This window comes from Lagopus muta, chromosome 1 (genome assembly GCF_023343835.1).
Source record: "Lagopus muta isolate bLagMut1 chromosome 1, bLagMut1 primary, whole genome shotgun sequence".
In the NCBI taxonomy this organism is placed as follows: Eukaryota; Metazoa; Chordata; class Aves; order Galliformes; family Phasianidae; genus Lagopus; species Lagopus muta.
This window is the reverse complement of record NC_064433.1, coordinates 91,017,346-91,044,391: the sequence shown is the minus strand read 5'-3', so window position 1 is coordinate 91,044,391 and position 27,046 is coordinate 91,017,346. Positions and strand designations below refer to the sequence as shown.

At 40.8% G+C, this 27,046-nt stretch overlaps 1 protein-coding gene across 2 annotated transcripts in view; it reads right to left on the bottom strand.

Annotated features, from left to right (window-relative positions):
- The window catches only part of CRYBG3 (crystallin beta-gamma domain containing 3), a 90,785-nt gene extending 68,350 nt beyond the window's left edge, over positions 1-22,435 (bottom strand). Inside the window, exons 1-2 of one of the 2 annotated variants that reach the window (XM_048934198.1) lie at positions 22,218-22,435; positions 7,808-7,886 (exon numbers count right to left, since the gene is read on the bottom strand). In XM_048934198.1, coding sequence (XP_048790155.1) covers positions 7,808-7,886; positions 22,218-22,342 — 204 coding nt within the window. In that variant the 5' untranslated portion in view covers positions 22,343-22,435. Of the gene's footprint in view, positions 1-7,807; positions 7,887-8,537; positions 8,612-22,217 lie in introns of those variants that run through there. The other variant, XM_048934199.1, reaches the window with a different exon arrangement.
- Positions 22,436-27,046: the final 4,611 nt, after the last annotated feature.

The window sequence follows — 27,046 nt, the reverse complement described above, 5'->3', positions numbered from 1 at the left end:
TCCAGAAACAGAAATTTATTTAGACTTTCTTGCTCTTTAATCTTCCTTTCCTTGCTTAATTGCTGCTGAATCAAAAGAACAGGAAGTTTTAATATGAAAGGGTCCTTCCATACCTTTTTAACCATGAGGAGTATCTCACATAATAAAGCCCTGGAGAACATTTACACTATGCATAGTTGATGATATTGTGGATATTAAGCCCCAACATAGAACCTATGCAAATCTTTCTTCCCTCTCTACAATATAATCAATTCTACTCTCCTTATGTTCTACCCTACTCCACTTTGCTGTAAAAGAGAGCATCAGCTATTGATGTTCTATCATTTGCACACAAAATTTCAATTTGAAGTTGAAATGCCTTTATGATGTTACACAAAAAACCTGTTCCTGTCTCAGATTTTAAAGTATATATTTTAGGATAATGGTATATTCAAATTAATGAGTCTAAAGCGCATGACCTGTAAATCCAGTAAGTCATTAATACAGAAGGAGGCTTCAGACACAAGCGCCTGAGCAACACAGCAGTATGACAGCAATCGCAGAAGGCAACACCATGATAACTTTCAGTTTTTATCTCCAATGTTATTCTCTGAGCTCGCCTATGACAGAAGCCACTGGTAAGTGCTTAGGAAAAAGCAGAAAGGGTGCCAGGTGTATGCAGAGCAACTATTACCCGGTACATCCCACTAGTTTTCAGCAGCCCCAGGCCTTTAGTTCATCTCAGCAGAACAGCTGCATCTGTGTCGCAATTAAACTTGAGCAGATATTTAATGGTGGAAGGACACCACTGACCCTGATACTACTTACACTTTGTTTCATTAGTCAAAAGAATAAGATCCTCTTGCAGTGACACAGTAGCCTGAATAGTTTCTTAGGTGTACCACGCTAACAACTGCTTTTGGGTAGAAACCTGCCTGTCAGATCTCCTTCGAGATCCTTAGCGATGCAAGGAAAGACCTAAGCTTTCCTATCATTGCACTGTCTTTCTGGAGACATCCTTCATACATTGACTGCCACCAATCTGCCCCTTGCCTTTCCTTTCCCACTCTCCATGAACTCTCCTGCTTGTGACATGCTATATAAAACTTTCATGAGTCTTTATCACTTTAGCAGCTCCCGACTCCAACTTTTCACTAGGCACCCTGAGGCACCCAGCAGCAGGCTGGACCAGATGACATCCTGGAGTCCCTTTAACCAGAACTACCTTATGGCCCTGTGACCTCACACACAGTTGGGTTGGCATGGAGTGGAAACTTGGCAGAGCAGGAAATAAGACTGCAGCTTTAAACAGGTGACTGAAGAGGCTGTGGTGATAATCAAAGCTGTATTTACTGTGCAGTCAGGTGGTGCAGTCTCACTTTGTTTGAGCAACCACTGCTGAGGAGTGCTGTCAGCTTGGACTTAACATAAAAGCCCACAATACGTGCCTCAAGTCTGATTACTATCTGAGTTGATTTATTCAGCAGAAGACAGGTACGTTTTCCAGGCTGTAATCCACTTCTGGCTGTGGCACAGAGATACACCCCAAAAACTGAATTACATACAAACATGGGGCTTGCTACTGCGGTGAGCAGCTCCCCTGGTGAGCAGAACCCAGCAGCACCTGAACAGGGGCTGTTCTGCCAGCCAAGCTTGCCCAGCCCCTAATTCATGCTGCAACCAGCAGCCCTGGTAGCTGCCCTCCTCTTGGCAGCTCAGTGGCAGAAGTTCAAATTGCCAGAGGTTCTCATTCGGCAGGGTTTGTATCAGTCTGCCAGGAATACAATCTCTTTTATTGCTTTAACAAGTGAATGAAATGAAAACATTAACAGCATTAAAACACAGATCTCCATGAACAAAGGCTTAGCTCCCAGCCACAGCAGTGAGACATTTCGGGTTTCACTCACTGAACGAATACTCATTATGAAGCAGCAGCAAAAGACAACTGCCTGGAGACCTTTCACAGGTGGTTTGTCTTCCTTTGGGGGAAGCTGCCAATGGAGAACACCCCACAGGCCACTGGATGCACCTCCACACTTTAGCCACCTCATTTTATCACAGCACTGTTGTGAGAGAAGACAGACGGTCATCAGGATTCACATTCAAGCATCCTAATCCAGTAATTTAACCCCAACAATTTGCTCATTCAAGAAGTGGTAGAAGCACGACTCCAGAATTTCTCTTCAGTAGTGTACAGAAGTAGTAGTGTCAGATTAAAATGCTGGCTGTTTTGGAAAATTAACAATGATCCTGGGCCTAGCTTTGACTTTTCAACATAGCTACATGGCTATATTTCACTTCACAATTTCTGAGCATTTCATTTGATCTCTACAGCTCTACCACACACAGATGTTGTACGCTGAACAAAATCCACATGGAGATAGCCCAGGTTACTGACAGATTAGTACATTCCCATGAGGACTCTCTGCTACATGTTCTTCAGCAGACTTCCCTTCTCTGGGTGGGTGTAGCATCTTTACTGTAATCTTCCACTTGATTTGCAATGAGTGGGACACACTAAGCCATATATAATGTAAGTGCATGTTATTTTCAACTAGCATGAGGCAAAGATGTTAGGCACTCTCAAACAACAGGAATCATAGAATCACCAAGGTTGGAAAAGCCTTCCAAGATCATTTAGTCCAACCACACACCTACCACCAATATCTCCCCATGAACCACGTCCCTCAGTACAGCATCTAAATGTTTCTAGACCAACTCCAGGTACGGTGACTCCACCACTTCCAGTACCTGATTGCTCTATTTGGGAAGAAACATTTCCTAATATCCAACCTGAATGTCCCCTGGCACAACTTGAGGCCATTTCTTCTCATCCTATCTCTAGTTACATGGGAAAAGAAACTGACTCCAACTCACCACCCACAACCTAAGTTGTAGAGAGTAAGTTATTCCCTGAGCCTCCTCTTTTCCAGACACAATTCATGCCAACTGTCTCTATTTTATCTATTGCAAACCCGATGAAAAAGGACTGGATGTAATGGGAGAGATTAAATACAAGACTCGCTTGAACAAACTGTCACAGCATTAAGAAAAAAAAAATATCAGGAAAAGGTGCTATTAGGCAGTGAAACACACAATAAAAAGATCTCCTAAGAGTCTTCTGTTGCTAGTGTTCATGAGAAAAATAGATTTAGAAACAACTCTGACACAAAGCATTGGGTTTGTTTTTGTTTTCATTATACCAGTAATTAAAGTGGAGTTGGACATGATGCAAGGGATCTCTACCATTGTAAAAAAAAAAAAAACAACTGCTTGTCCTAACTAAATAAATCAGGAAAAAGCAAAAAAAAAAAAAAAATAATAACAAAGACAGCCCTGGAAGTTTTGGGGCTTCAACTTAATCTGGGTTCTGTATTTCCACAAATAACTGATGCTTTGAGCCTCTGGACCTTCTGACTTTTTAATACTGTGAAGTTCTTCTTCCACATCCTCCTATCTGCTTGTTTTAACATGAAAAAAAAAAATCAAGTCATGTAAACACTAGAAGAGTAATTAGAAAATTAATGAAATCATGGCAAAATTAGATGTAAAAGTTAAACAACAGGAGGGACTTTTTAGTTAAACTGTGTAAGTTATGCATTTTTTTAAAAATACATCTACTTAAACAATGACTGTTTAATTTAACATTTGGAAGAGTGATGGCCTTTGTTAAAAGTTCAGCACTGGGACTTTTAAAATTTGTTTATTCATTTGAATTTTTCAAACACCGAGGGAACCTTAACACATTTCAGTTGTCAGATGATGAAAGTAAAGATGAAACGAAGATGCTCTGAAACTCTGGCATTCACATAAAATCTAAGGAAATATTCACACACCTTTCCTAACGAGTGAACAAAAAGGAAGGTAGTAAGCACAAAGGCATCAAATAAAAATAAAGAGAAAAAAGAGGATCAGTTTTAAATAAAGTTTCTGCTAGGTCACCTTCATGGTGAATTCTAACTCAGGAAAAGCCTCTAGAATGAGAAAGTGTATGTTATAATTTAAGAAACTCTGTTCATACAATTTGAATTTACTTCAAAAAATTCTCCTCTCTGAATTTTTTCCTGAAATTACTTTAAAGCTCTGATTAAAGAGTAAGAACTGGCACTCACTTCTCAATATATAAATATAGACACATCTCCTAATTATGATTAGGTCTAGTATAAGCCACAAAGAATGGATTTAAATGGGTTTTTTTCTTTTCTTCTCCTTACATTGTCCCAGAACTACTCTTCCATTTACTGCCTTTTAATTAAAATTCTTTTACAATCATGAAATGATTTTTACTCTTTCACTTGATAATTTCCTGATATTCAAAAATAAATTAAAAAAAGATCAAATTCACCTTTTCAGTGTGGAAGAAAAAAAAAAAGCACCTACAAGTAGGCAGTACACTGGGAACAGGGTAAGACAGTGTGATTTCCCCAAACACTTAAATTCTAATGGCAGGCTATAGCTTCTGGCATTGCTCTCTTCCCCATCTGTCTCCACAGTGGTTCTATGCATCAGACTCAGCAAGGCTTAAGCCCATTGTATTTTCATCCACCCTGAAATGAAGCTGCTCACAATCTTCGAAGAACTGAGTAGTAGAGAAGGAAGCATGTTTCAGGTTCATCTTTTCTAAAAACCTCCAGTATGACAAAAGAACTTACCAGGACACTAGATAGCATGATTTTGAAATATCTTCCCAAACACATACAACTGATAATACCATTACTTTAACTAGGTGTTGTGGGCAAACAGAATATTCTATGCACTCTCCTATAACATCTCATTCCAAAGAAAGTCTAAACATTTGTCAAAGTGCAAAAGATTTGCTGTTGGATTCCACAGGAGAAATCCTGATCATATAAGCTCCAAAAAAAAGGGTTTGATTTTTATTTGTTTCTGAGGGCAGCAACAGCTACATTTTTAAAAAGTAGCTCAGTTTTTTAAAAATTCATGGTTGGCAGTAATATTCCAGCTTCCTTGGCTCCCAAAAGTCAAAGAATCGTTTCTTTCATTTCTACTGGTTCTACAACGAGGGCATTCAGCAAGCATGCAGACATTACTTACATAATATAACATGTGAAATAAAAACAATATGAAACAAAATGATGCTAAAGGAAGTACGCAATCAACTATGACATTTGGCTTAGTTTTGATTTCTTTATGTAGAATTTAAAACTAATGACAAAGTCAGAATTATGGACATTCAGTAAGAACAGCTACATGGATTCACTAAGTTCAAGGAACTGCTGAGTTTTGAATTGTGAACACTGAGAAAGATTCCACAATGCTCTTGCACAACCTCTGTCAATATTTGACCACTCTTATAGCAAAGGGAGAAATAAATATATCCTCATAGCTAAATGGAACTCCCCATGATCCAAGCTGCATGTGTTGCCTCTTTCTTGCTAATTGCAGCTCCAAAAAGAATCTGGCTTCATCTTCCCACATAATTGGAGTCATAACATAAAATTTAAATAGTTTATCTACCATTTAAATACAGACATCTCTAACACGAAATAAAATCAATGCGAGAACGCAGAGTTTCTGAATAATCTCTTCTCAATGTTCACAGTGTGCGGGAGAATTTATCACAGGACAACTAGCAAAAGGTTTAATTTGTAGCAAGGAAGCTCTAGATTGGACACTAAGAAAATACTTCCTAATTACAAGCTTTAAGAAATCAGTGGAACAGTTGTCTGATTACAAAGTTGTAGAGATCTTAGGGATCTCCATCCCTGGAGGTCTTTGAGAACAAGTTAGACAAACTTGCATCAGGTACGGCAGATACAGAGCTCTCACCTTGGGGTAGAGGTGTACTTTCTGCCTCTGTTATCTATGAAGACTGAGAATCTCTGTTTCTAGTCAGTTGAGGCAATTATGATCCAGGCTTTAGCCTTTGGGCTAAATCATAAAATATTTAATGCTATCAAAATGCTGAAGCCTAAATTATACATTTGGTAGATCATATCTGTACATCCTTTCTCAAACTTTCGCAACTGCTTCGCAAAGCTCGCAGGACAGTTCTTATGCTGAGTTGCTTAAGAACTCTTTCCTGATCAATGACAAGACAACATGCTTTTTCTTCCAGGCACTGTTAGAGGAAGGATGTCTGGGGATGACTGTCAGGCAAGTCCATCTGCCTACACTGCCAAAGCAAAGCCTCGGATGGTTGAGAAACCCATGTAGGGCTAGTCAGGAATTGAAATTACTCACTGCCATGGAAGTAACCCGAGCACCAGTCACTGATGCTTTAACTACAGTATAGTAATACCACAGAAGTCCAGGTCAGACCTGTGGCACAAGCATGACCAGCAAAAGTGCTGTGTGATTTCTTCAAAGCTATACAAAGTAGGCATTTAACAGCATGCAGCTCACTACACTTGTTGCATTTGTTCAATTAGTAGACCTATGTTCTATTTGTAAATCTCTGTTTTAAGGATATTGCCAAAAACAATAAGGATCTACTCATGGACTTGTACAGGAAACGTAATTGCAATATTCCCTTCAAAAACAAAGTCCCTGTAGTGCTAAAAGCGAGGCTAAAGATAACACTGGACACTACGTAATGCAGATAATTAGAAAAGACAACATGAAGTCCAAACCTGTTTACAACCACGCAGCCGCGTGTTCAACAATCACATAATTCAAATGGAGCTTTTACACTGTTCACAGCTCCATTTCAAGGAAATGAAGCCAAATAAAATCTGTAAATAAACAGTAGCAGGCCGTGGTGTACATTCTGGCAATGAACTAATGTAGTAAATATATTTCAATCACATTTTTTAGAAAGTGATCAAATGACGATTGATAATAACATCCTGGCACATAAAAAGTTTCAATGGTGAGACAAAAAAGAAAGAAAAAATGCCTCTTGTCCTTTGCCAAAACTCAGCCAAATAGTCCCTAGATACTGAAGAAACTATCCAGTGACTGCACGACACACAGGAAGAAGACCACTTCCATGTATACTTTTAGTGCTTAGTCAAGGTAATACAGGATGAAAACCTCTGATTCACCTGTGAAGAAGTCTACTATATCCACAGAGGAGTCTGGAGGACTAGTCAAGGTCCTTTTGGGAAAACTGTCACAAGTTATCTGTATTACACTGCTACAAAGACTAGGAACAAGAACAAAAGGAAGTGGTTAGAGTGAATGAACTGCTAGAACTACTCCACAGGGGATGATGGTACAGCAACTATTTGGAAGAGGGTTGTATCACCAGGCCCCATTCTCCTATGTAACTATTTACCATATTTTACTAAATCTGAACACAACTTCATGGGCAGCTACCACTTTGTGTCAAATGACTCACAAGAGAAAACTCTGATCACATGGAAACATGTCTGCTTTTGCAATAGAATGCTTACAGGATAAGACAAGCATGATTAACATGGGTAACACTAGTGAAGAATAGGCAGTGTGCAAGTATTTCAGCAAAAAGATCTTAGAACGCTCTGCCTGGCAACCAGTGAAACATCAAGAAAACACTTGCTGGTTAGATACTCATGAATTATATATACAGAAACAGTACTTTAGGGGAAGGCCTGAAACCATCATTTGATAACTTCCTCCTTAACTGGCTGACTGCACGCAGAATAGGCACTAGACTTCACTTCTTTCATGTAAGTAAATACATGAACTATGTTTCAGTAACATGAAGTATGGACAATGTCTTTTTTCATATGCACACCCTAGCATAATGGATCCTAACCCAGAATACGGCAACCATGTGGTACTTCACAGTGTATGAATACCTCCAACCTCAAAACACAGAAAAGAACCACAAGCAAATGAGACAGGCTTAGCTCAATTCAGTATTAGTAAATAAAAATCATACCTTCAAAAGTGCAGGAAGAGTTGTATTTTCCTTTTGGTTGCTCTTTAAATTTATGGCTTCGCTCCCTTTGTTTTCAGAACTGAAAAACAAAGATATTTTGCAACACTGAGGACTTGAATTATTCAATTGTACTCGAAAGCCAATAGATTCAATTTAAATACAAAAGAGCATTGACTTAAAAGGACAAAAAACATGTTTTCCAACACATAGCCCATATTCTGCATACGCTGCAACTGAAAAAGCCATGCCCCAAAAAGCTTAGGATGAAAGCAAAGTATCTATTTCACATCATACTGACATATTCATAACTCAAGCATACAGAAATGGCAGATAGTGTACCTAAGGCTACCCTCCAACTGAAAAAAAAAAACCAAAAAAAAACCAACAACAAAAACACACCAAAAAAACCCCAACTTCATGTGTATATGTGTTACTTTTTTTCTGGAAAAGAAAATAATGGCATAGTTGATGACTTGCCCACTGCAGCATTCCTTGGCATAACAACAACTAACGTGCAGTTAGAAGGCATTCACAGTACTTCAGTCCTTACAATAAGGATTGCAATCAAATGGAGTGTGCTCAGGGCTGATGGAATCATCACAAATCACAGCCATCAGATTTATCGAAACTACTGAACAATGAACATACCTAATGGGGTTTGCAAGCAAATTAAGAAGAAATTTTAGAAAGTTGACATTAGGCGTGTTATAATTACCAAGGCAACACTCACTGTCCATTATAAATGTCAGTAGTCCAAAGTCTCATATGTCCTTATAGCCAGTTTACCTTGATCAAAACATTCTTCAGAATCCCATCTCTGGAACGAGGGGAACATTTGTTTTGCCCCAATTCTTACAGTCATCCTTAAGTACAGTCCAGCAGCAAACATTTTAATAAAAACCTTTAAGCTACATGCAACTACAAAGAAAACCATATAAAGGAAAACATTTGAGGATGTTAATGACAGATCATTTCCTGCATTGCCTATCATATCAATACAGCACGTGAGAAATGTTCAGTTTTACAGTGAAGCGATAACCACTTCAAACAGCCTTCTTTGTTAATTTTAGAAATTTAGCTTTGCTATTTATAAATGACAAGCCGTTTTTATTTCTATGAAGAGATAAGCAGAAAACTATTTAAATAAAAGAATAAAACACATTATTTGCATTTTATTGAATTGTCAGGATTTGGATGTAGACTAGAACCCCGTTACCACTGACTATGAAGCCACAGTTAAGCATGACACAGTAGAACTTCTGAAAAGAAAGGTTTTATTCCAATTGTGCATTAGGCATTGCAGCTAAACATATGCTAACATTCACACAAAATAGAAAATAAAGTCCGAAAACATGATGGTTTCCCTACAAGCTGCTCAGGGTCAAGCTTCCCTGAGCCAAAATGAGAACAGAATGCTCTCACTGCTAAGGTTAAGATCTTTCTGATCTGCTTCAAAACAGAAAAGAAAAGCCCTTTCCTGTCTTTTATAGATCCTCTTCATTATAGAGCCATGTACTTCCAGAGCACCTCCGGTAATCTTTCGTAACGCATTCCAAAACACTAAGATACTTTTTCAGGGAGAGCACACAGAAAGTTCTGTCTTTATTTGCCTCCTTATAACACAGAGCAAATAAATTACTATTCTCTTCTATTAATTTCTTGCGCTGTTTATCTATTTTGTGAAGGAGATATCTCCAACACTTCTGAGCAGCCTGGCACACTAGAAAAATGCTCCAAAGTACAAATTACATATGTAACCTATTTTCTCCCACCACCCTTTAAAAGAGAATTAAAAAACCTTCTTGGATCCGCACAGCTTTTCCTGATGCCAATACACCTCACTCAGTACAGAAGTTCTCCATACTACAAGCAGAAGAACTAGTCTGATTTCCACTAGGCACTCTTCTTGTCTTCAGGATATCACTATCTATGGAACTGCACTGCAGAAAAAAACTTCAGATCATCATTTCTGTTAAGTATTACCAACAGAGATCATTTATATCTAGTTTTTTTTAGCAGTTCGCTTTGCTCATATTCTTCCTTCATGTTCTGATTGTTTTTTCCTCCCTAATCCTTTCAGCATTTTCCTACTTTTTGTTTTGTATCTGAAATACATCCCCATACTACCTTCTCCTCATTGGCCAGGCTCACGCTGCTTTCTATGAATATCCAAAGGACACATAAAAACTGAAAGAATACAGTTCAGCACATAAGCATCTTAAAATCAACTAATAAAAAAAAAAAAAAAAAAAAAAAAAATCAAGACTTTACTTTCCAGTATTAAAAAAACATAAACTTGGAAGAAATTCCAAGCACCCCTTCATGGCTGATATTCTAGCGTTTCTGCATTCCTGAATCTTTTGCCTTAGGGTGTAGTTCCCCCATGTTGACTTTGTCAGCAGAGCAAGCTTCAGAAGTTTCCACACCTTCTTCCTCAACCTCAGCTACCCTTTCCTACCCCCAACCCAGCTCAGCAGGACTCTGGCAGCACCACAGTCTTAGATAAACATGAGGGAGAAGCAGAAGTTTCCACACCTGGAAGCTCAGCCAGTGATTCTACTGCATAGCAGGCAGGTGCCAGCAGCACATGCTCCTGAAGCTCACACCACAGGTAGGGCTACTTCTGGTCACCTTGTGCTCACAGGAAAGGCTCAGTTTTTGTAGTATCATTAAGGTTGGAAAAGACCTAGTCCAACTGCTGACCCATCCCCACCATGCCCACTAACCATGTTCTTCAGTGCCACATCACACAGCTCTTGAACACCTCCAGGGACAGCGACTCCACTGCCGCCCTGGGCAGCCTGTGCCACTGCCTCAGCACTCTCTGAGAAGAAATTTTTCTTAATATCCAACCTGAAACCACTCCCTCTCATCCTATTGCTGTTACCTGAGAGAAGAGGCCAACCCACACCTCGTCACAGCCTCCTTTCAGCAGCTGTAGAGAGATAAGGTGTTCCCTGAGCCTCCTCTTCTCCAGACCAAACAATCCCAGCTCCCTCAGCTGCTCCCCATAAGACTTGTGCTCTGCTGTCTGTCCTGCTGTGTGTGGATCTTCCACTGAAACAAAGTGACTTGTACCAAATGGATGGTGTTTACAGCACAAAAGCTCACTTTGCTGGGAGAAAAACAACAACAAAAAAAAGCCTCTTGAGTTTTTGGAATAAGAGGCAAGAATATTCCTACAGTAAAGTGTATGGGCCCATTCAAAACTCTATGCTTCCATGCTTAAGTCCCTCCCAGTGAAGCTAGAGTAATTATGCCATATATATTCTCACACTGCAACACAAGCCAGTGCTGCTCATACGAGTTTAAACTCAGAGATGCAGTGAACACACTTGTAATTGTGGATGCTATCATTTAATATTTATTGGTAAATAAGACAAACTTTTATTTATGCTAAAAATGATCCATTCTTCCAATTTCTTCAGTATACTCATGCAAGGCTACCATTAGTTGCAAGATGTAATACTTCCAAGAACTGTATTCTAGAGTGGTTTATACTTTTATTTTTTATAGGACAATCTCTGATATTTAAAATTGTTATAAATGTTAACTTATTAACTATGGGCTATTATATCACTGAATTGTTATGCCTTTGCTAAGAACTGAAAACTACAGACTGACTGTATGGACAGGCTCACCCTACGCACATTTGGTTTGCATCTGCATTAACAGTTCACCTCCGTAAGGTTTCATGGTTGCCTCAAACTTCTCTGAGGCAGTGCTTTTTCGGAGTGCTTGGCCACACCAGGTAGCAAGCATAGTACCCCTTGTTCAGCAGCTTGGAAGTTAGGTTTGAGGTTAGCTACCCACATCACTTTGCTAAATCAGCCAGCCAGCTCTCAGAGCTGCAGCACTTCTACTTCTCAACCAAAGATGAATTTCACGAGTCTACAATCCTACACTTCCCAAAGTGCTGTTATTATACAGCCAGTGTGACAGCACACTAAGAGAGACCATAGATTTAAGTTTGCCAAGAATTAGGCCTAGAAGCTCTTAAAACCAAACAGTGTTGTAACTTCTCCAGCCCCGCAGAGGTTCTCCTGCCCTTCCTATAAAGGGATCTTGTGACAAGAGGGTCACAACTTCCTCACAGGTGGTGAGGCCAGCTCAGGACACCGCTCTCCCTGCTGACGCCCACTGCTCTAGCAGCCTTCACATCTGCCTGGACTCCTTGCACAAGTCTGGGATCTACTTCGTACTCACTTTTGGGATGTGAAGGAGCACAGTGTGATCCCGAGACCAAAGAAAGCATCTCTGTTCCTCCATGGTGCTTTCATGGACTTCCTACCTATACAGGCTGTCACTCACAGATGGTTGCAACTGCTTTTTTACATACAGGCAGTTACTACTTTCATTTTATAAACAATAATTAAAAGAAGGCATAGAAATAATTGTCCTGAGTAATTAAAATACTGTTAAAATTAAGATTAGAATCTAAGATTTTTGGCTACTTCTCAAATAATCTACTGCCCTCCTATGCTATTTCTGCCTGCCATGGTTTTGCCCATCATTTGTTGGTGCATCTGACACAGATGGGTTAATCTTCAGTGAAGGCTGAGGGATTTCTTCCTCTGACTGTCTTGCTGCTTTTCCCAACTATCTTGGCAGAATGCATCCTGATCAGTGGCACTTCTCTAAATATTTGAGATTAAATACAAGTTAAAATAGATCCCATTCTGTACGTTTTGCACAAACTTCTCTTTGTGTGATTTTCTAATGCTTTTTGTTCATCTGCTGTTGCAAATCTGTTCTGACCTTTCTGTAATACCAGGACAGGTGGCGTCTGAATCAGAAGCAGATTTTGGTCCAAGTTTTTAATCATAACACTTACATAGGAAAGGTCACAGACTTTTATAGGTAAGAAAAATGTTTATATCCTGGTACATATATGGTAAGGTTGCTCACACAAAACACAGAAAAGTAGACAAGTATTCAAATCCAGTTAACACATAAGAGGGATAGGAGTCAAAAAAGAAAGAGCTGAAGGGAGCAAATTTAAGTACGTGGTTTGTGAAATATTTTCCAACTGTCTCTAAAAACAGAACAAGACAATTATAAACAATTACATGTTCAAAAGGCCCTCGCAGCACCTCTGTGCAGCACCAGGAGTCTGCTTCCTCCAGCTTTGTTCTTCACAACAATCCCTGGGAACTTGCAAATTAAAAGCCCACCCTCTCTTCCTCTATTAGCTAACCTCACCCATATTATGCACACAGCAGATTGTGAACATGTTGTGTCAGATAAAAAAAGCTACAGGCAGTATGAAAGTGCGATGAAGCACAAGCGTGTGCGCTGTGATAAGACTGACCAGATGCAAAGCTTATTAAACTGAAGCTAACTACTGTGGCATTTTACCTTCCTTTTACAAGGTACCTGCTACGGATTGCTGTTTGAGAATGAGGAAATTAACGGGCAACCCCTAAAGGAAACTGGGACAGCTGGATAACACTCAACTCAAGCAATATCATGACAATACTTATAGATGCTGTCTTTGCCTCTTGATCCCACCAGGGAATACTCCAACTCTACAAACAGAAATCACTTCCAACACAGTGGGTGCAGAATTTACTTCTTATGAAGCCAAGATATAAAAAGATGTTGCCAGAGAGGCGAGAGCACTACCATTTTGCCTCTCTCCAGGAACAAATGATTCCCCACACAGCCAAACCCTCCTTGACACTGCATTAAGTTAATACTGCCCATTTTTAGCTGGGCTCCTTTTCGCATCAGCACAAGAACAGTAGCCATTTCATGAGAGGACTTACCACTGTATTAGAACTCCTAACCTGAAAGGCCTTGTAGGATACCAAGCAACCCTAAGCTGCTACGTTTGGACTTACTGGTACAGCACTAATTAACTAAGCTTGACATCTCCACGTTTAATGATATTGCTTGTGATATATCCTTCCAGGCATTCTTTAACATATTCCTCAAGATGATGAGTCTTTGTTTTGGTATTGTTGATACAATTCATCCTCAGGTACAGTCATCACATAGGCTAATGTAATTTTTGTCTTTCCTTTCTAACCTTTATTTCAGCATTTTGGAACATGACTCTAGTTTCTGACCCCTGCCTTTTATCCCTCTCTGAAAAAAAGAAGCACTCCTCTCTGTAAAGCTGCACTGCATTTGGTCTTAACATCACCAGTTCTTTCCACTTTTACTTAGCTACATAAGTAAAGCTAAGATAGCAACACGTTCAATGGTAACCTTCTGAAAGAACCTACAGAACACACAGGTTGACAAAGAAAATATGATCACCCAGTACCTTAAACCAAAGCTGTGAGTGAGCCTCCCTGAAGAATGTGAATAAGAAGACTGCCAGCCAAGTAATACTACAAAATATAGATGCACAAGACCAAAGTCATCGTGAAATTTCAGCACAGTACAGGGTTCTCAAACCACATGAACAGACCAGTAGTAGTTATGAAACTTTTACGATACATCTGCAAAAAGCTATAGGTTAACCAGTACTGGTTTCTTCTTTGTTCCAGCTTCTAAGTGGCAATTAGTAAGAAGACTGCTAAAAATTCAGACCTTTGAGTAATATTTTATATATATACATCAGTTGCCCTACTTGCCACGCAGACCATTATGATTACTGAAGCTGGCCTCCCAAATAATCTAGATCACAAAATCTTACCTATGCATACCTGTGTTATACCTGCAACATTTTCCTGAAAGACGCCAAGTTTTAATTAAAAAAAAAAACAAAAACAGAAACAGTGAACAATGGAAAAATCTACAGTATTTGTAAATAACACCTTTCCATGTTTACTACTACTACTAAATTCACGAAGTCACTACTAAAACTTAGGCTTGCCAGTCCAAACTTGTCAAGTTTCATCTCTCCTCTATGTGATCAACCTACATATACCTTCCTCAACTCACAGGTCTGCTGTGAAGCACACAACTCTAATTTCACTTGCAGTTATGTACCTCGAGGCAAAGCCATGCCTAAATCCGTAATCCTATCATTTCAAAACCTACTCTTAGACAAACTAAATGCTATTGAGCTACTCAAATTTATTCTGTGAGGCGGCTTTTCCAGACATCAAGCTGTTCTGGACCTCTTTTCAGAGCCATTTCCAGTTTGTTGGCACCCTTCTCATAATAAAACATGGACACTTCAACCAGACTCACTACACTAGTAACTAAAGTTCAGCCACAGAATACATATACTTTATCATTTATACTTCTGAGAATCACTTTTCCTATCTAAGCCATCATTTTGCTTTGGCAGCTCCTGTTCAGTGACTGCTATCCACTTCAATGCAACTTCATTTGCTTCTGCAACATTGCTATCTATATGGAAATGCCCATAAAAATACACTCTACTCATCTGCAAGCTTCCCAAGCTACAATCTTCTCTTATTTCAAACCGCTTGTAGAGATGTCACAATGATTGATTCAAAAATACTTAAACTTTTTCATATAAAAGACATAGAAAATTATTTTCCACATCCAGTTCTTCATATCCCTTAGCTTGTTCTGCCACCATTACATTTGTAAATGCTTTAATTGGAGCATCAGTAACAGGCCAGATGCCTTAAAGAGTCTGAAGTTACTACTTCAGCAGTTTATCAACTAAAGAAACAATCTCATCAACAAAATGTTTGACAGTTCCCATCCTCCAGCGATGTCAGGATCAACATCACATTTACTAACTTCACAGCTCACCTGGAAGACTTGATAAATCAACTTTTCAATCCTTCCCCTTTAATCCAACCAAACAGAATAGACATAAAAGCATAACTGAAATGCCAACACCTTGTTCCAGATCCTAAAAATTACACCTGTGTAATCACCCATGTCCTGTGAAGCCCAGAGAACTGTCCAAACCTGATCTGCAAACAGTGTTTATAGAATTTTTAAGAGTCAAAGTTTTGACGTGTATGTTGAATAATATCTGTTAAATGAATTGAAAGGAAAACATTAATGAAAAGTCCAGTGGCAAGAAGATGCATCTCCAGCTTGGGGAGAAAGCAATGAAGATGCATACAAACATCTGCATCAAATGTCAGTCAAAATACAGCAGCATTGTAAGAGAAAATAAAGATGCGAGTATTTCAACAGAAAACAGCAACAACCACAGAACTATTTTCTCTCTCCTCACCCTCCACAAAACAGAACGCAACTCTTTTGGACAAGCTTCAAAAAGATAAATTGTAGCCAACTTCTCAGCAAGGTTCCCAAGGCTAACACTGGTCAGGGAAACCAAATGGTAGCAGCAGTGACAAAGCCTTACTGCAATTTCTGACAAGGCTGTCAGGGCTTGTCTTGAAGAGAGAGGGAGTGTTTGCACAGAAATTTAAATGTGAAGTTCCTGGCTCCTACTTTTGTGCTTACATGTAAGCCACGCACGTAGGGAGGAGCCATTAAAATAAATGGAAATTTTAAAAACAAGCCAGTGAGTTTGAGATCAGAACATGAAAGGAAAGCGAAGCAACTATTTAAAACAAATAAAGGAAGTGGGAAGGAAAGGCGCAAAAGCCACGGAAAGGTAAAGGATGAAGAAAAGGGAAGCAGAAGAAGGAGGAACTCAGGCAAAAGCAGCGTTAAAATCAACCAACCAATATAAGCGCTGGAATAGCATAAAACATATTATATTCAATTCAACAATCCCACTTGGAAACTGGTGTGATTACAGAGAGTATTAAGCAATTTAGGAGGTTTTTACTGAAACTGAAACAAATTTTCCTCTCAGACCTATTTATGCTGCTTGTTTACATACTGCTTTTGCTCTGATGCATAGTAAAGCTAGGTCAGCTTCATGCCCTGTGTTAGTATTGCTGCTTCCCATACACTAAGCGAGCTACAGAATGCGCAGTACAAAATGAAGAGATTTTGTTAATCCTCTTTCAAAATGCAAACTAAAAAAACCCCACAACAAACAAAGCCATGAAAAGTAAAGATGTTATAAAAGTACTGAATGACATATTTTAGGAAAAAATTTACGTTAAAAATGCAAAAACCATTTCTTGACATCAAACAAGTCCCCTTCAACTTAAAAGGCTGGAACTAAGTGAAATAAGTATGACGGCCCCCGATTGCCCTTGATGAATAACTTAATCTGTTTTACACATGAGGGAATTCAACAGCCATACAAAAGGTAGAGAAAAGAAAGAAAAACATTTCTGAGTAGGACCTACTTCAACACTGGGCAGTAGGATTATACCAGATTACACTAAGGTTTTTCTTCTGGCATCTGTCAAGCATAGTAACAAACATTAATATAGAATCTACTCTGTCTTTGCTATCTTGAGAGGTTCAGTCAAGTTTTCAGCATGCTTATGAAATAAACGTTTCTTGCAGCTGACATATTAGACCTGGTATAATATCAGAAACAGATTCAGAAACTATTTAAGGTTAAAATTATTGAGTTAATAGAGAATAGACAAGTCATTATACAATTACTTTCAAAAGGCACATATTTGAAGGGCTGGAAGTCAGCAACTGCTTACAAGCAACAAGAAAATGCAAGACATTAAAAAAGTAGAATACCTACTTCCCTCTTGACAAATGAGGTTTAATTAAATTTGTAATAGAAGGCAATAAGAAAAGGAAAGGAAAAACAAGCAAAGGACACCGGGGTCACCAGCAAAATGCAGCAAGTCCTTCAAAAGCAATACTGGATAATACTGTAAAGTTAGTACAAGTGATTTTAGAAATGAAAATTAAGATAGAAAGAACAGATACAGTAATATCCTCAGGAAAGCCTACAGGGTAAGCAATGTAGCACTGCTTCTGTTTGGAAGCATAACAGTATAACTAGCACACACTGAACTGCACGCAGTCCAAAAAACCTTCAGAAAACAGAAGTGGTTGGGTTCTCATCTCTGTAAGAAGTTTTGATAATCAGAAATGCAGCAATTATATTTCTGAGTTTTGTTTTTTCCCCACCTGCGAGTCTTCTCTTCACCTGCTGATGGATTAGTTTTCACCTCTGTGAGACTGCCTTAAAACCAATGATTCATAGATAGTCTGAAAATCTGACAATAATTACAAACACAATTGGAAGGAGACAGCACTGTTAACACGTAAAAAGTAGGTTTGTTTCTTTTAAGGAGTGCTACCATTATAATTAATGTTCCAGTAACATTTCCTCTAGGAAATGTCTCACAATCACAAGGCCAGCTGTTGGGCTTGCTCCTTCTGGTCTTGCTCCCACGAGACACTGACATCTACATCTAATTTAAATCAAATGAGGAGCCCCTCTGTAGCATGATACAGAATATTTACTTATTTATAAGTGTAGGCAATCACTTTGGTAATCTGCTGAATCAGGATCTTTGCCACAGTTTTGAATCATTCTGAGATAACAGTCACAACAGAAAGATCAAGGAAATAAAAAGAAATGGAAAAAAAGGTCAAACATAAGTGAACAGAAACTTCACATAATGTGTTCTTGCTTTGGTAAGTTTGAGTTCTTCTAAATGACTGGAGTCTTCGCCTTGCTGGTTCCACAAACCATCACCTCTGCTGCACATTCATAAATGAGCTGGAATGTAATAATAATAGCAATTACAAAATTCCCCTTTGCCTTTTGAAAGGAAGAGTGTCTTTATGAGAAAACAGATTTTTTTTCCAGCAAACAATGGATTTCTTCTAAGATGCCAACAGCATGTGAATCAAAACCAGCCAGGAGGTAGCAAGTTTAGAAGAAACAGAATCATAGAACGATTCAGTTTGGAAGGGACCCTTAAGATCACCTAATTCCACCCCCTTGCTACAGGCAGGGCCACCTCTCACTAGACCAGGTTGCTCAAAGCCCCATCCAGCCTGGCCTCAAATGCCTCCAGGGAGGGGGCATTCAAAGCCTTGCTGGGTGAATAAGTTTGAAATGCATTGCTCCCATTTCAATCCATTCCTGGTAGTTCCCAAATACATTTTTTTTTTTTAACCACTACAAAAATACATGCGCTTTATAAACAGGAACAATGACTGGCAAGCCCAGAGGAAGAAAGGGACTCTCTAATCTCTCCTTAGGCAGTATAAACAACGTTCTTCCACCTCTGAAAGCTCTTAGTTAGAAACTAATGGATGAACGGAACAATAATGTCAACTAAGAAAAAAATAAAGGAGAAAAAGGCCCTCTGAAACCAAATAAAAGGTTATTTTTCCCTGTTTGATGTTCCTGATACACTTCAGCAGCACAGAAAAAAGTATCTGGACAAGCCCAACAAAGGCCCACTTGTGCTGGTAGTTATTTGACCAGCTAATGGCACTTAGAGGGAAAAAGATAAACCTGAAATGAATCTGCTACACAATATAAAGTGCAAAGTATATGCAAAATTTTGGTGGTAGCTCTGGGTTAAAGCAACTGGTGAAACGTCACACCTCCAGACAGTTAATAAGGTGACTGAGTAGGTCACATTCACTTTCAACTGGACAATTGCCAAAGAAAGGAAGCTATTCTGCCCTGAAAGAATACGCAAGAGATTGTCTTGTAAAAGCCATATCTTCATCCAGGTAGTCTAAAGAAACCTGTATTAATAACTAACTGAATAAATCAGACTCCTGCTAGAATTATGAAAATTAAATAGGATTTTCCGAACACTGGGATGTAGACTGCCCCAAGACAGACACCGTGGTTACAAATACCTATTTTTATTATTGAGAATAGCAAGTAGCAACGACAGAGGGAAGCATTAGGTGAAGGATAATTCACATTTATTTAATTTGCATGTAAAAGCAGACTGAGTCCATAACAGATGCCCTCTGCCTTGTGCCACCATGACACTTGCTAAAAATGGGAAACAACCAGTGCAGACCAGTGGTAAGGAGCAGGTGGAGAATGACTTTTGGACATGATGGGCTCATCTCCTCACTTGCAAAATTTACAAGTAAGTCATATTCAGCACAGGGTACATGAAGCGTGATGCATTTCTCTGGAGGTCAGTGCAAATACACTGCAGATATACATGGCCTTGCATACCACTGCGCTTCACCTCCCGATCCCTCTCCTTGGTAGTTCTGCTGTTCTGAAACTCAACACCAGGTACAGTATCTCGATAGAAAAGTTTCATGCTACACAATTCTGATTTGATCTGGTTCCAACGTGCATCGTTCCAACTGTTTCAACAGGAAATTAATCACCACAGTGCATATGTACCGACAAGGCTTCTCAAGAGGCGCATTCCCCATCCGCCTCCTGCCCTCCACACCTGAACAACAAACACACAGGAGCCCCAGCTCCCCCATTGTTCAGCAATCCATTCCTCTGCACCCAAGGCTCACCGAAGCAGCACACCAAGCCAACCTGGGCCGCTCACTTCAGCCTGGCACTGCTAATGTATGCAATTACGCTAATCTATGGAGAAGGCTGTCAGTGGAAACCAAAGACGAGAGCGTCAGCATTCCAGGCGAATGCACCGCCCGCAGCCTGGCGCAACAAAAAAGCTCTTCAACATACCAAATTGGGCTCCTCTGAGCTGCCGGAATTTTGCTTGCTTCAAGAGGAATTGCAGCACCGACTGCCCTGTGTGGGGAGGTCATGCAGAAGGCCAGGAGGCCGAGCCTTCTCACACCTCATGGGGACAGCTCGAGAAAGGCAGGGCTCTTCATTGCAGGAAATGAAACTGTGATTTACATGAAGATAACTGGCTCCAGCCCCAAGTTACGTGCTGCAGGTCTACCACGAGGACACAACACAGCATATCTCGCTCACAAACCACCCAACCGGCATCACCCTGCTCCCCTCGCTCAGGTGACCACTGGGCTTTTTTGTTTAGTCTCAGCCACAGCTGGTGAGGAGGAAGCATGATGAGAGGTAATGGCCTCAAGTTGTGCCAGGCAAGATTCAGGTTGGATACGAGGAAAAATTTCTCCTCTGAAATAGCACTGAGGCAGTGGCACAAGCTGCCCAGGGAGGTGGTGCAGTCACTGTCCACAGAGACGTTCAAGAACTGTGAGGATGTGGCACTGAGGGACGTGGTTAGTGGGCACGGTGGGAACAGGCTGGTGGTTGGACTGGCTGATCTTAGTGGTCTTTTCTAACCTTAGTGATTCTGCAACACCTCCGCTGCTGCCTCTCCATGTCCCAAGCCACTTTCAAGCCTGTATTTTCTGCCACATCTCAACCACCCTGCCAGGGGTGATGCCATGCTGCTCTGTGGTGAAGGTGCTCATGATTCAACAACATCACTCCTGTTTTTTTTTTGCAGGAAATGAACATATCGGTGCTTGTGAAAGGCTGCTGGAGGATCTTTAGCAATGTGCTGGTGTGTCAAACACAGAGCAGATGCAATACAATAAAAAAAAACCTAAAATTAAAAACTTTCACAATCCATTTACAAGACCACCTAAAAAGAGAACGTACAGTAGTCAGTGTAACATAACAATGCACTCTGCAATTTTTCATGACTGGTGAGAAAGAACCACCAAGATGCCTGTTTAAAGTTCGCTTATTTGCCTGTGTAGGCACAAACATGTGCAGAACCAAGAATGACTCAAAACGATTAAAACCAACATGCTAAAAGCAAAATGAATAAGTCGTACACCTGAGGAAATGAGGCCTTGCCAGCTGACACCTCCTCACCACAAAAACATGCTCATTCACTCAGACCAATAATAAGACTCCGCAAGAAGCAGAAGGAAACTTTATGTGTGGTTCTTTCCTATCTACATGTAGAAACCAGCCAGCAGGAAAAAAAAAAAAAAAAAAAAAGAAAAAAAAAAAAAAAGGAAGAGGAAGAAATGCACGAGATGTTACAGAACTTTTTCATCTCGTTAGTACTCTCTGTACTTAAAAAGGAAAAAAAAAAAAAAAATATTAACAACCAGGTTACCAGAGACCACATATTTTGCATGGAGCCTTAAACACCCCACTAATATTTATACTTCATTACCATCTGATTTAGAGCAGCCCGGGAGAACGCGGAGGGGTGTGAGGGCTGTGTGAAGGAAGAGAGCCCCCAGCCCGGCTGCCTCCAGTCCCCGCCGACGGGGCCGCACGCCGGCTGACCCCCAGCGCTGGGCACCCTGCCGGCAGGGCTCAGTGCTGCGCTGATGCTCGCTGAGCTGAGCTCCCACGGAAACTCCTCCGCACACCCAGAGCCTAAGCGTCCACTCTAACCCGCATCCGGCTCGCCTCACACCATCCCAAAGTAGTGCTGCGTTACAAACGAACACGCCGAACCCCAAATCTCCACAACCGATCAACCGACTGAGCAGCCAGGAGCGGTGCCGACAGCCTCCCGGCTTCAGAAAGAGCCGCTCCCCCCGGGGCCGGTTCCCCGCAGGGAGGTCGGGCCCCACCTGCCCCGCGCCCCCCCCCTCCCGGGCCCCGCCGCCTCTCCCTTCCGCCCCACCTCCTCTCAGCCCGCCGGTGTCGCGACGTCCCCGAGCGGGACGGGGCCGAGGGGGGACGGCGGAACCGACCTCGCCGTGCCGCGCGGGCCCCTACCTGTGCGCGCCCGCCGGCCGCCCGGGCGCCGCCGCCTCCTGGCGCGGGGGGCTCCTAGCGAAGAAGCGGGAGAAGGCGCTGGGCCAGGAGGGACCGGCCCGCCGCCGACTGCCCCCGCCGGACATCGCCGGACCGGGGAGGGGACGCGAATCGCCGCCAGCAGCAGCCCGCCACCGAGTCCCCGCGGCGGCAGGCGGCGGCCCACGCCTCCCTCCGCCCCGGCGGAGGCGGCCCGTCCCGTCCCAGGGGCGGGGCCACTCCTCAAGCCCGACCCGGCCCGGCCCGAGGTGGCCGCGCTCCGGTTACTGCCCCCGCAGGGAGACAGGCAGGAGCGGGCCGTGGGCGTTAAGGTCCTGCGCGGGTATTGGTGTGCGAGCGTGAGCTCCAGGAGGAACGAGCGAGCCTGCTGCCGCGCTGCAGCCACCGGCTCCAGCCCGTTTGCAGCTTTCACTTGTGCCAACTTTCAGATGCCGCACGTGTCTGTGCGTGCTAAGTCGGTAAGCAGCTTCACTCGGCTTCAGGGGTGCCACATATCACACAGGCCCCACACTCTAAAATCAAAGTGTACGGCACTGCAACCATGTTAATGCCCACCTCAGCTGCATGAAAGTGGCTGACATGGAGGAAGGGTATTTCTCCTGCCTGTTGGGAGTTATTTCTTCCTAATAAGGGATTTTTTATTCACTGACAACTTCATTTAATGGCTAGACTTGATGACTTTATGGGTCTTTTCCAACCAGAAGGAGTCTAGATGATTTTTCTCCCTCTATGAGGACTGTGTCCTTCCTCAAGTTAACATCAAACTCCACCTACCACTAGGGACAACCTTGCCCTTAGAACAACCCAGGGATGAACAGAAATATTAGCCTTATTTTACAGATAGGAGGGTGGTGAACCTTAACAACTCACTGTCTGCAAACCACTTGTAAAACCAACTGACCTTGATATCAGAATTTTTAATACAGAGACACGCTTTCATCCTCATCCCAATGAACAAGTCTGCATGTCTTTGTGACCGCCTCCCTGCCTTTTCATGCGGTATCAGTGCTTTTTGTATCAGTGTCCAAGACAGGGAGCAGACAATTTTCTCCAGGATGCTCCAAAGCCAGTACAAGTCTATGAAATGTATCATGACAGAAAATTATAGAGAAAAACTCACCACATTTTGAGAGTACTTACACACAGCTGCCCAGTCTCAGGAAAACAGCAATCAGGGCCACAACCATAAAAATGTAACAGGCTCCCTATGGAACCTTAAAGAGGAGATACTCCCTTTACAACCAAAAGTAATCAAGGCTCCAAAATTGAACTAAAAGAGTGGCAATTTACTGAAAGCAATTAAATGGAACTGCACAAACAGGATGCAGTGAGGCTTCAGCTCCCAGTGACTCTGTTACTTGGGATTCTTCCTCACCACAGACATCTCACACCTTCCCCACCTCTTGCCTAAGTCAGACCTAATCCCTAGCTGTAGTAAACCTGAATACAATAATTAGCACTTACAAAGCATCTGGTAACTTCAAATAATTTCAGCATTAATAGATCCTCATAACCACCTCAGGATGTAGTTAAGTACAGCAGGACATGTGGTTTGCACGCACTCAGAGGCAGCCAAAGCACTTAGCTGCACCCACACCATGTCAGTGGAGGGAAACTGCTCTCTTCTGCTCTGCATCACTCACATGCAGGTAATGCTGCATTGCTCAGGTAGGGAACCGCTAAAATACAGCTGAAACATGGGTGCAAAGAAGCAGCAGCCCAGCCAAGGCTGTGTGGCTCTATCTGTTTGGTAGACTGAAGTGAAAACTAGGGGAGGGATGTAGTCTTAATGTCACCAAGCCATACATTTTCCCTGCAAGCACATTTTAGCACAACATATTAAATAGGAAAAAAAATAAAAAAAAATAAAAATGTTAGTCCATCTTGGCTACTTCTTATTAATAGGCAACCCCATTTTCCAGGTTCTTACAAAACATCTATGTTGGACAAACTGCAATAATGAGCGCTCCTGTACTTTTTTCCCCTCTGTTTATAATATATTATGGCAAGGCTTCTAATACGCAGTGTGACACAATAAATTAATTAATACATTACATGCTGTGGATGTAATATTTCCTTGCAATTTCAAAAGATGTTAGGCTGAAAAAAATATTATCATGAAGCATGTTAGCAGGGATTTATAGGCTATATTGCCTATCTAGCTATGACCTTTTGTTGTAAAGCATGCACTCACTGTCCAGCTTCCAGCAATATGGATCCTTTAACTACAAACACACTGTTCCTCCATTTGATTTGCTGAAAATTGTTTGAAAGAGTGACACATGGGCAGCTGCTATTGCTGAAACGCCTTGGTGTCTGCAGAAGACAGCTGAAAATGGCTCATGGTATTAACAGTAGTTACTGAGAGCCTTAGCTGTATTCTTTATTATATTGGAGAATGCTTGCACACCGTGCCACTTGTGGCCAAAGTTTAGCATGCTAATTCAAATTCCTAAACCAGCTTTTCAGAAGTCTTCTCCTATTTGTTCTCCACACAATCCTTTGTGAAGTTTACATGTATTATGCAGCAGTACTAAAATGGAAAATTAATTGTAGAGGTAAAAAAAAATTAACAAAGACCTACAGAAGCTCTTTTAGGGTAAACGTTCACTATGCCTGGGAATGAAGCAAAAAGGATTTGATAACCTTGCATTAGTGAATCTTACACAACCAGACTCCACTAGAATAGAACCAAAGTCATTTTCTGTTAATTCCAACAGAACATAGAACTTTCTTCTAATTAGCACAGCTTGTTTGGAAGGGTTTCCAGATATTTCTGATAGAAACTCATATCAACTGCACTTATGTGAATACAAATATGAAACTCATTTGTGCTCTTACTGATGCTAACCATTGGAAAATACCATACCCTAACCAGAGCTCAGTGATTCAGCATTTCATTTAACAAGGTCTATGTTATGATAACACTTCCTTGCTATACACTATCAGCCTGACAAGAACAATGAGGATGAAAATAAGTGCTTTGGTAATCTAATGTCATCCAACTTCTAACATATGGTATATAAGGAAAGAAAACAGCACAGAATAGGAGAGCTTTCAGAAGGAGATGTCCTACATGCGAATAAAGGAAATCCATGAGATACAGAACCAGCAAGTTCTACACTGTGCTTTATTCAGCATTTTTCTTCCTGGAGCGTCTTTTCCCTATTAGATTTTTGAATATATACCTTTCTGAAGAAGTCTACACACTTTGAAATATCACATCACCGATATTGTAAATACTTACGCTATTTGCATACATATATGTAAAAGTACATCTTTCAATTTGCAGATTTGCCTTTTTCAGTTGTGTTTCACGGCTTTCTAAAAATTAGTTCCTGGACCCCACAGCTTCCTTGAACCACTAACAGAGAAACACTGTCAGAGACACACCAACCCCTGTGCCTATCTTACTAGCTTTTACAATGCAGAATACTTTTTAATCTCAAGGCCTTTTAAAAACATTACTCAAAAAGGTTTGAAAATTAAAATATCTACCAAAAAAAGTAAGTCCTTACCACCATCACAGCAAGCACATTGAATACTTCAAAGGGAAGAAGAATTTTTAGCATCTTGTAGAAAGCAGTGTGAGAATCTCTTGAGGACTGAAATCAGACCGCTGTCTACCAGGCAATCCCTACCAATTCCAATCAAACAGGATCATAAAAAGTTTTAGCAGCATATATTGCAGAATCCCATTTATCTAGCTTCACAGAACAACTTAGTTTCCTCTCCACTTCATTTAAACTTCCAGAACCAGAGATGGGAAAAAGAAAAAAAAAAACAACAGCAAAAAAGGACTTTTTTCTTATGGATTCATACATTGTTCCAAACTGACAGTAAATAGCTCAATCTCATTACAGAACAAAACAAAAGCAGAACCTAGTTCTTCACTGAAGAGTACACACAGTGTCACATAATAAATAATATGCATGGCAAACAGAAATAGTGTAAGAAAGATATTAAGTCCAAGTCAGCAAGAATGCAAGGGATCGTTAATCAGACTCTGCCAGCTGGCTGGTTAAACAGCAGTACAACAGAACATTTAGATTTGCCCTCGTACTCAAGAAATGAATTTCTGAAAGATCCATGTTTCCTCCTACTTGTTGGAAGGGGACTTTAACTAACTAGAAATGCATACATCTCTACTGCCATATTTAAGGATGTACTGGAAACATAACAAGGTTATGTGTGATGTTTCTGTTCCATACCCAAGCAAAATAATGCATCCGTTACAAAGATAAGAACAGAAAGAGGGAAGAAGCTGAGGTTATGTAATAAAACTATCACTTCTAAAATCATCAGTTCTACTTTGTCACTGGTGTACTTAACTAGAACAACAGTTAGGTAAGCTCTCTGGTTCTGATCAAGGGCATTACAGATACCTTACAGGATTCTCCCCAAAACAGACTCCAAAGTTTTGAAGTTTCAAAAATTTTGGTGCTTCTCTTTCAGATCTTAGAACCAACCAACTCCTCTCCTGGAGAAAAGAGGAATCTTTGAGGTAGAAAAGAATTAAATGTCTGCAGAAAACACACAATATATACACAGGTTGGAATGAAGCTCAACTGTTACCTGTTTATAGACAGTCATAGATATTTTGGAGCGTGGTAAATAATATTTGATTATTCTTTCTTCCAGAGAAGTTGTATATTTTAACAGTAGCTATTTATTTGCTTATAATTGCTTGTGCTCAGCTAAGAAGTCTCAGCAAATTTGATTCAAATCTGATGCCATAATTACAGGCTTTCCATTTCTTTCAGTCATCTCTGCATACAGCTGTAAGCTTT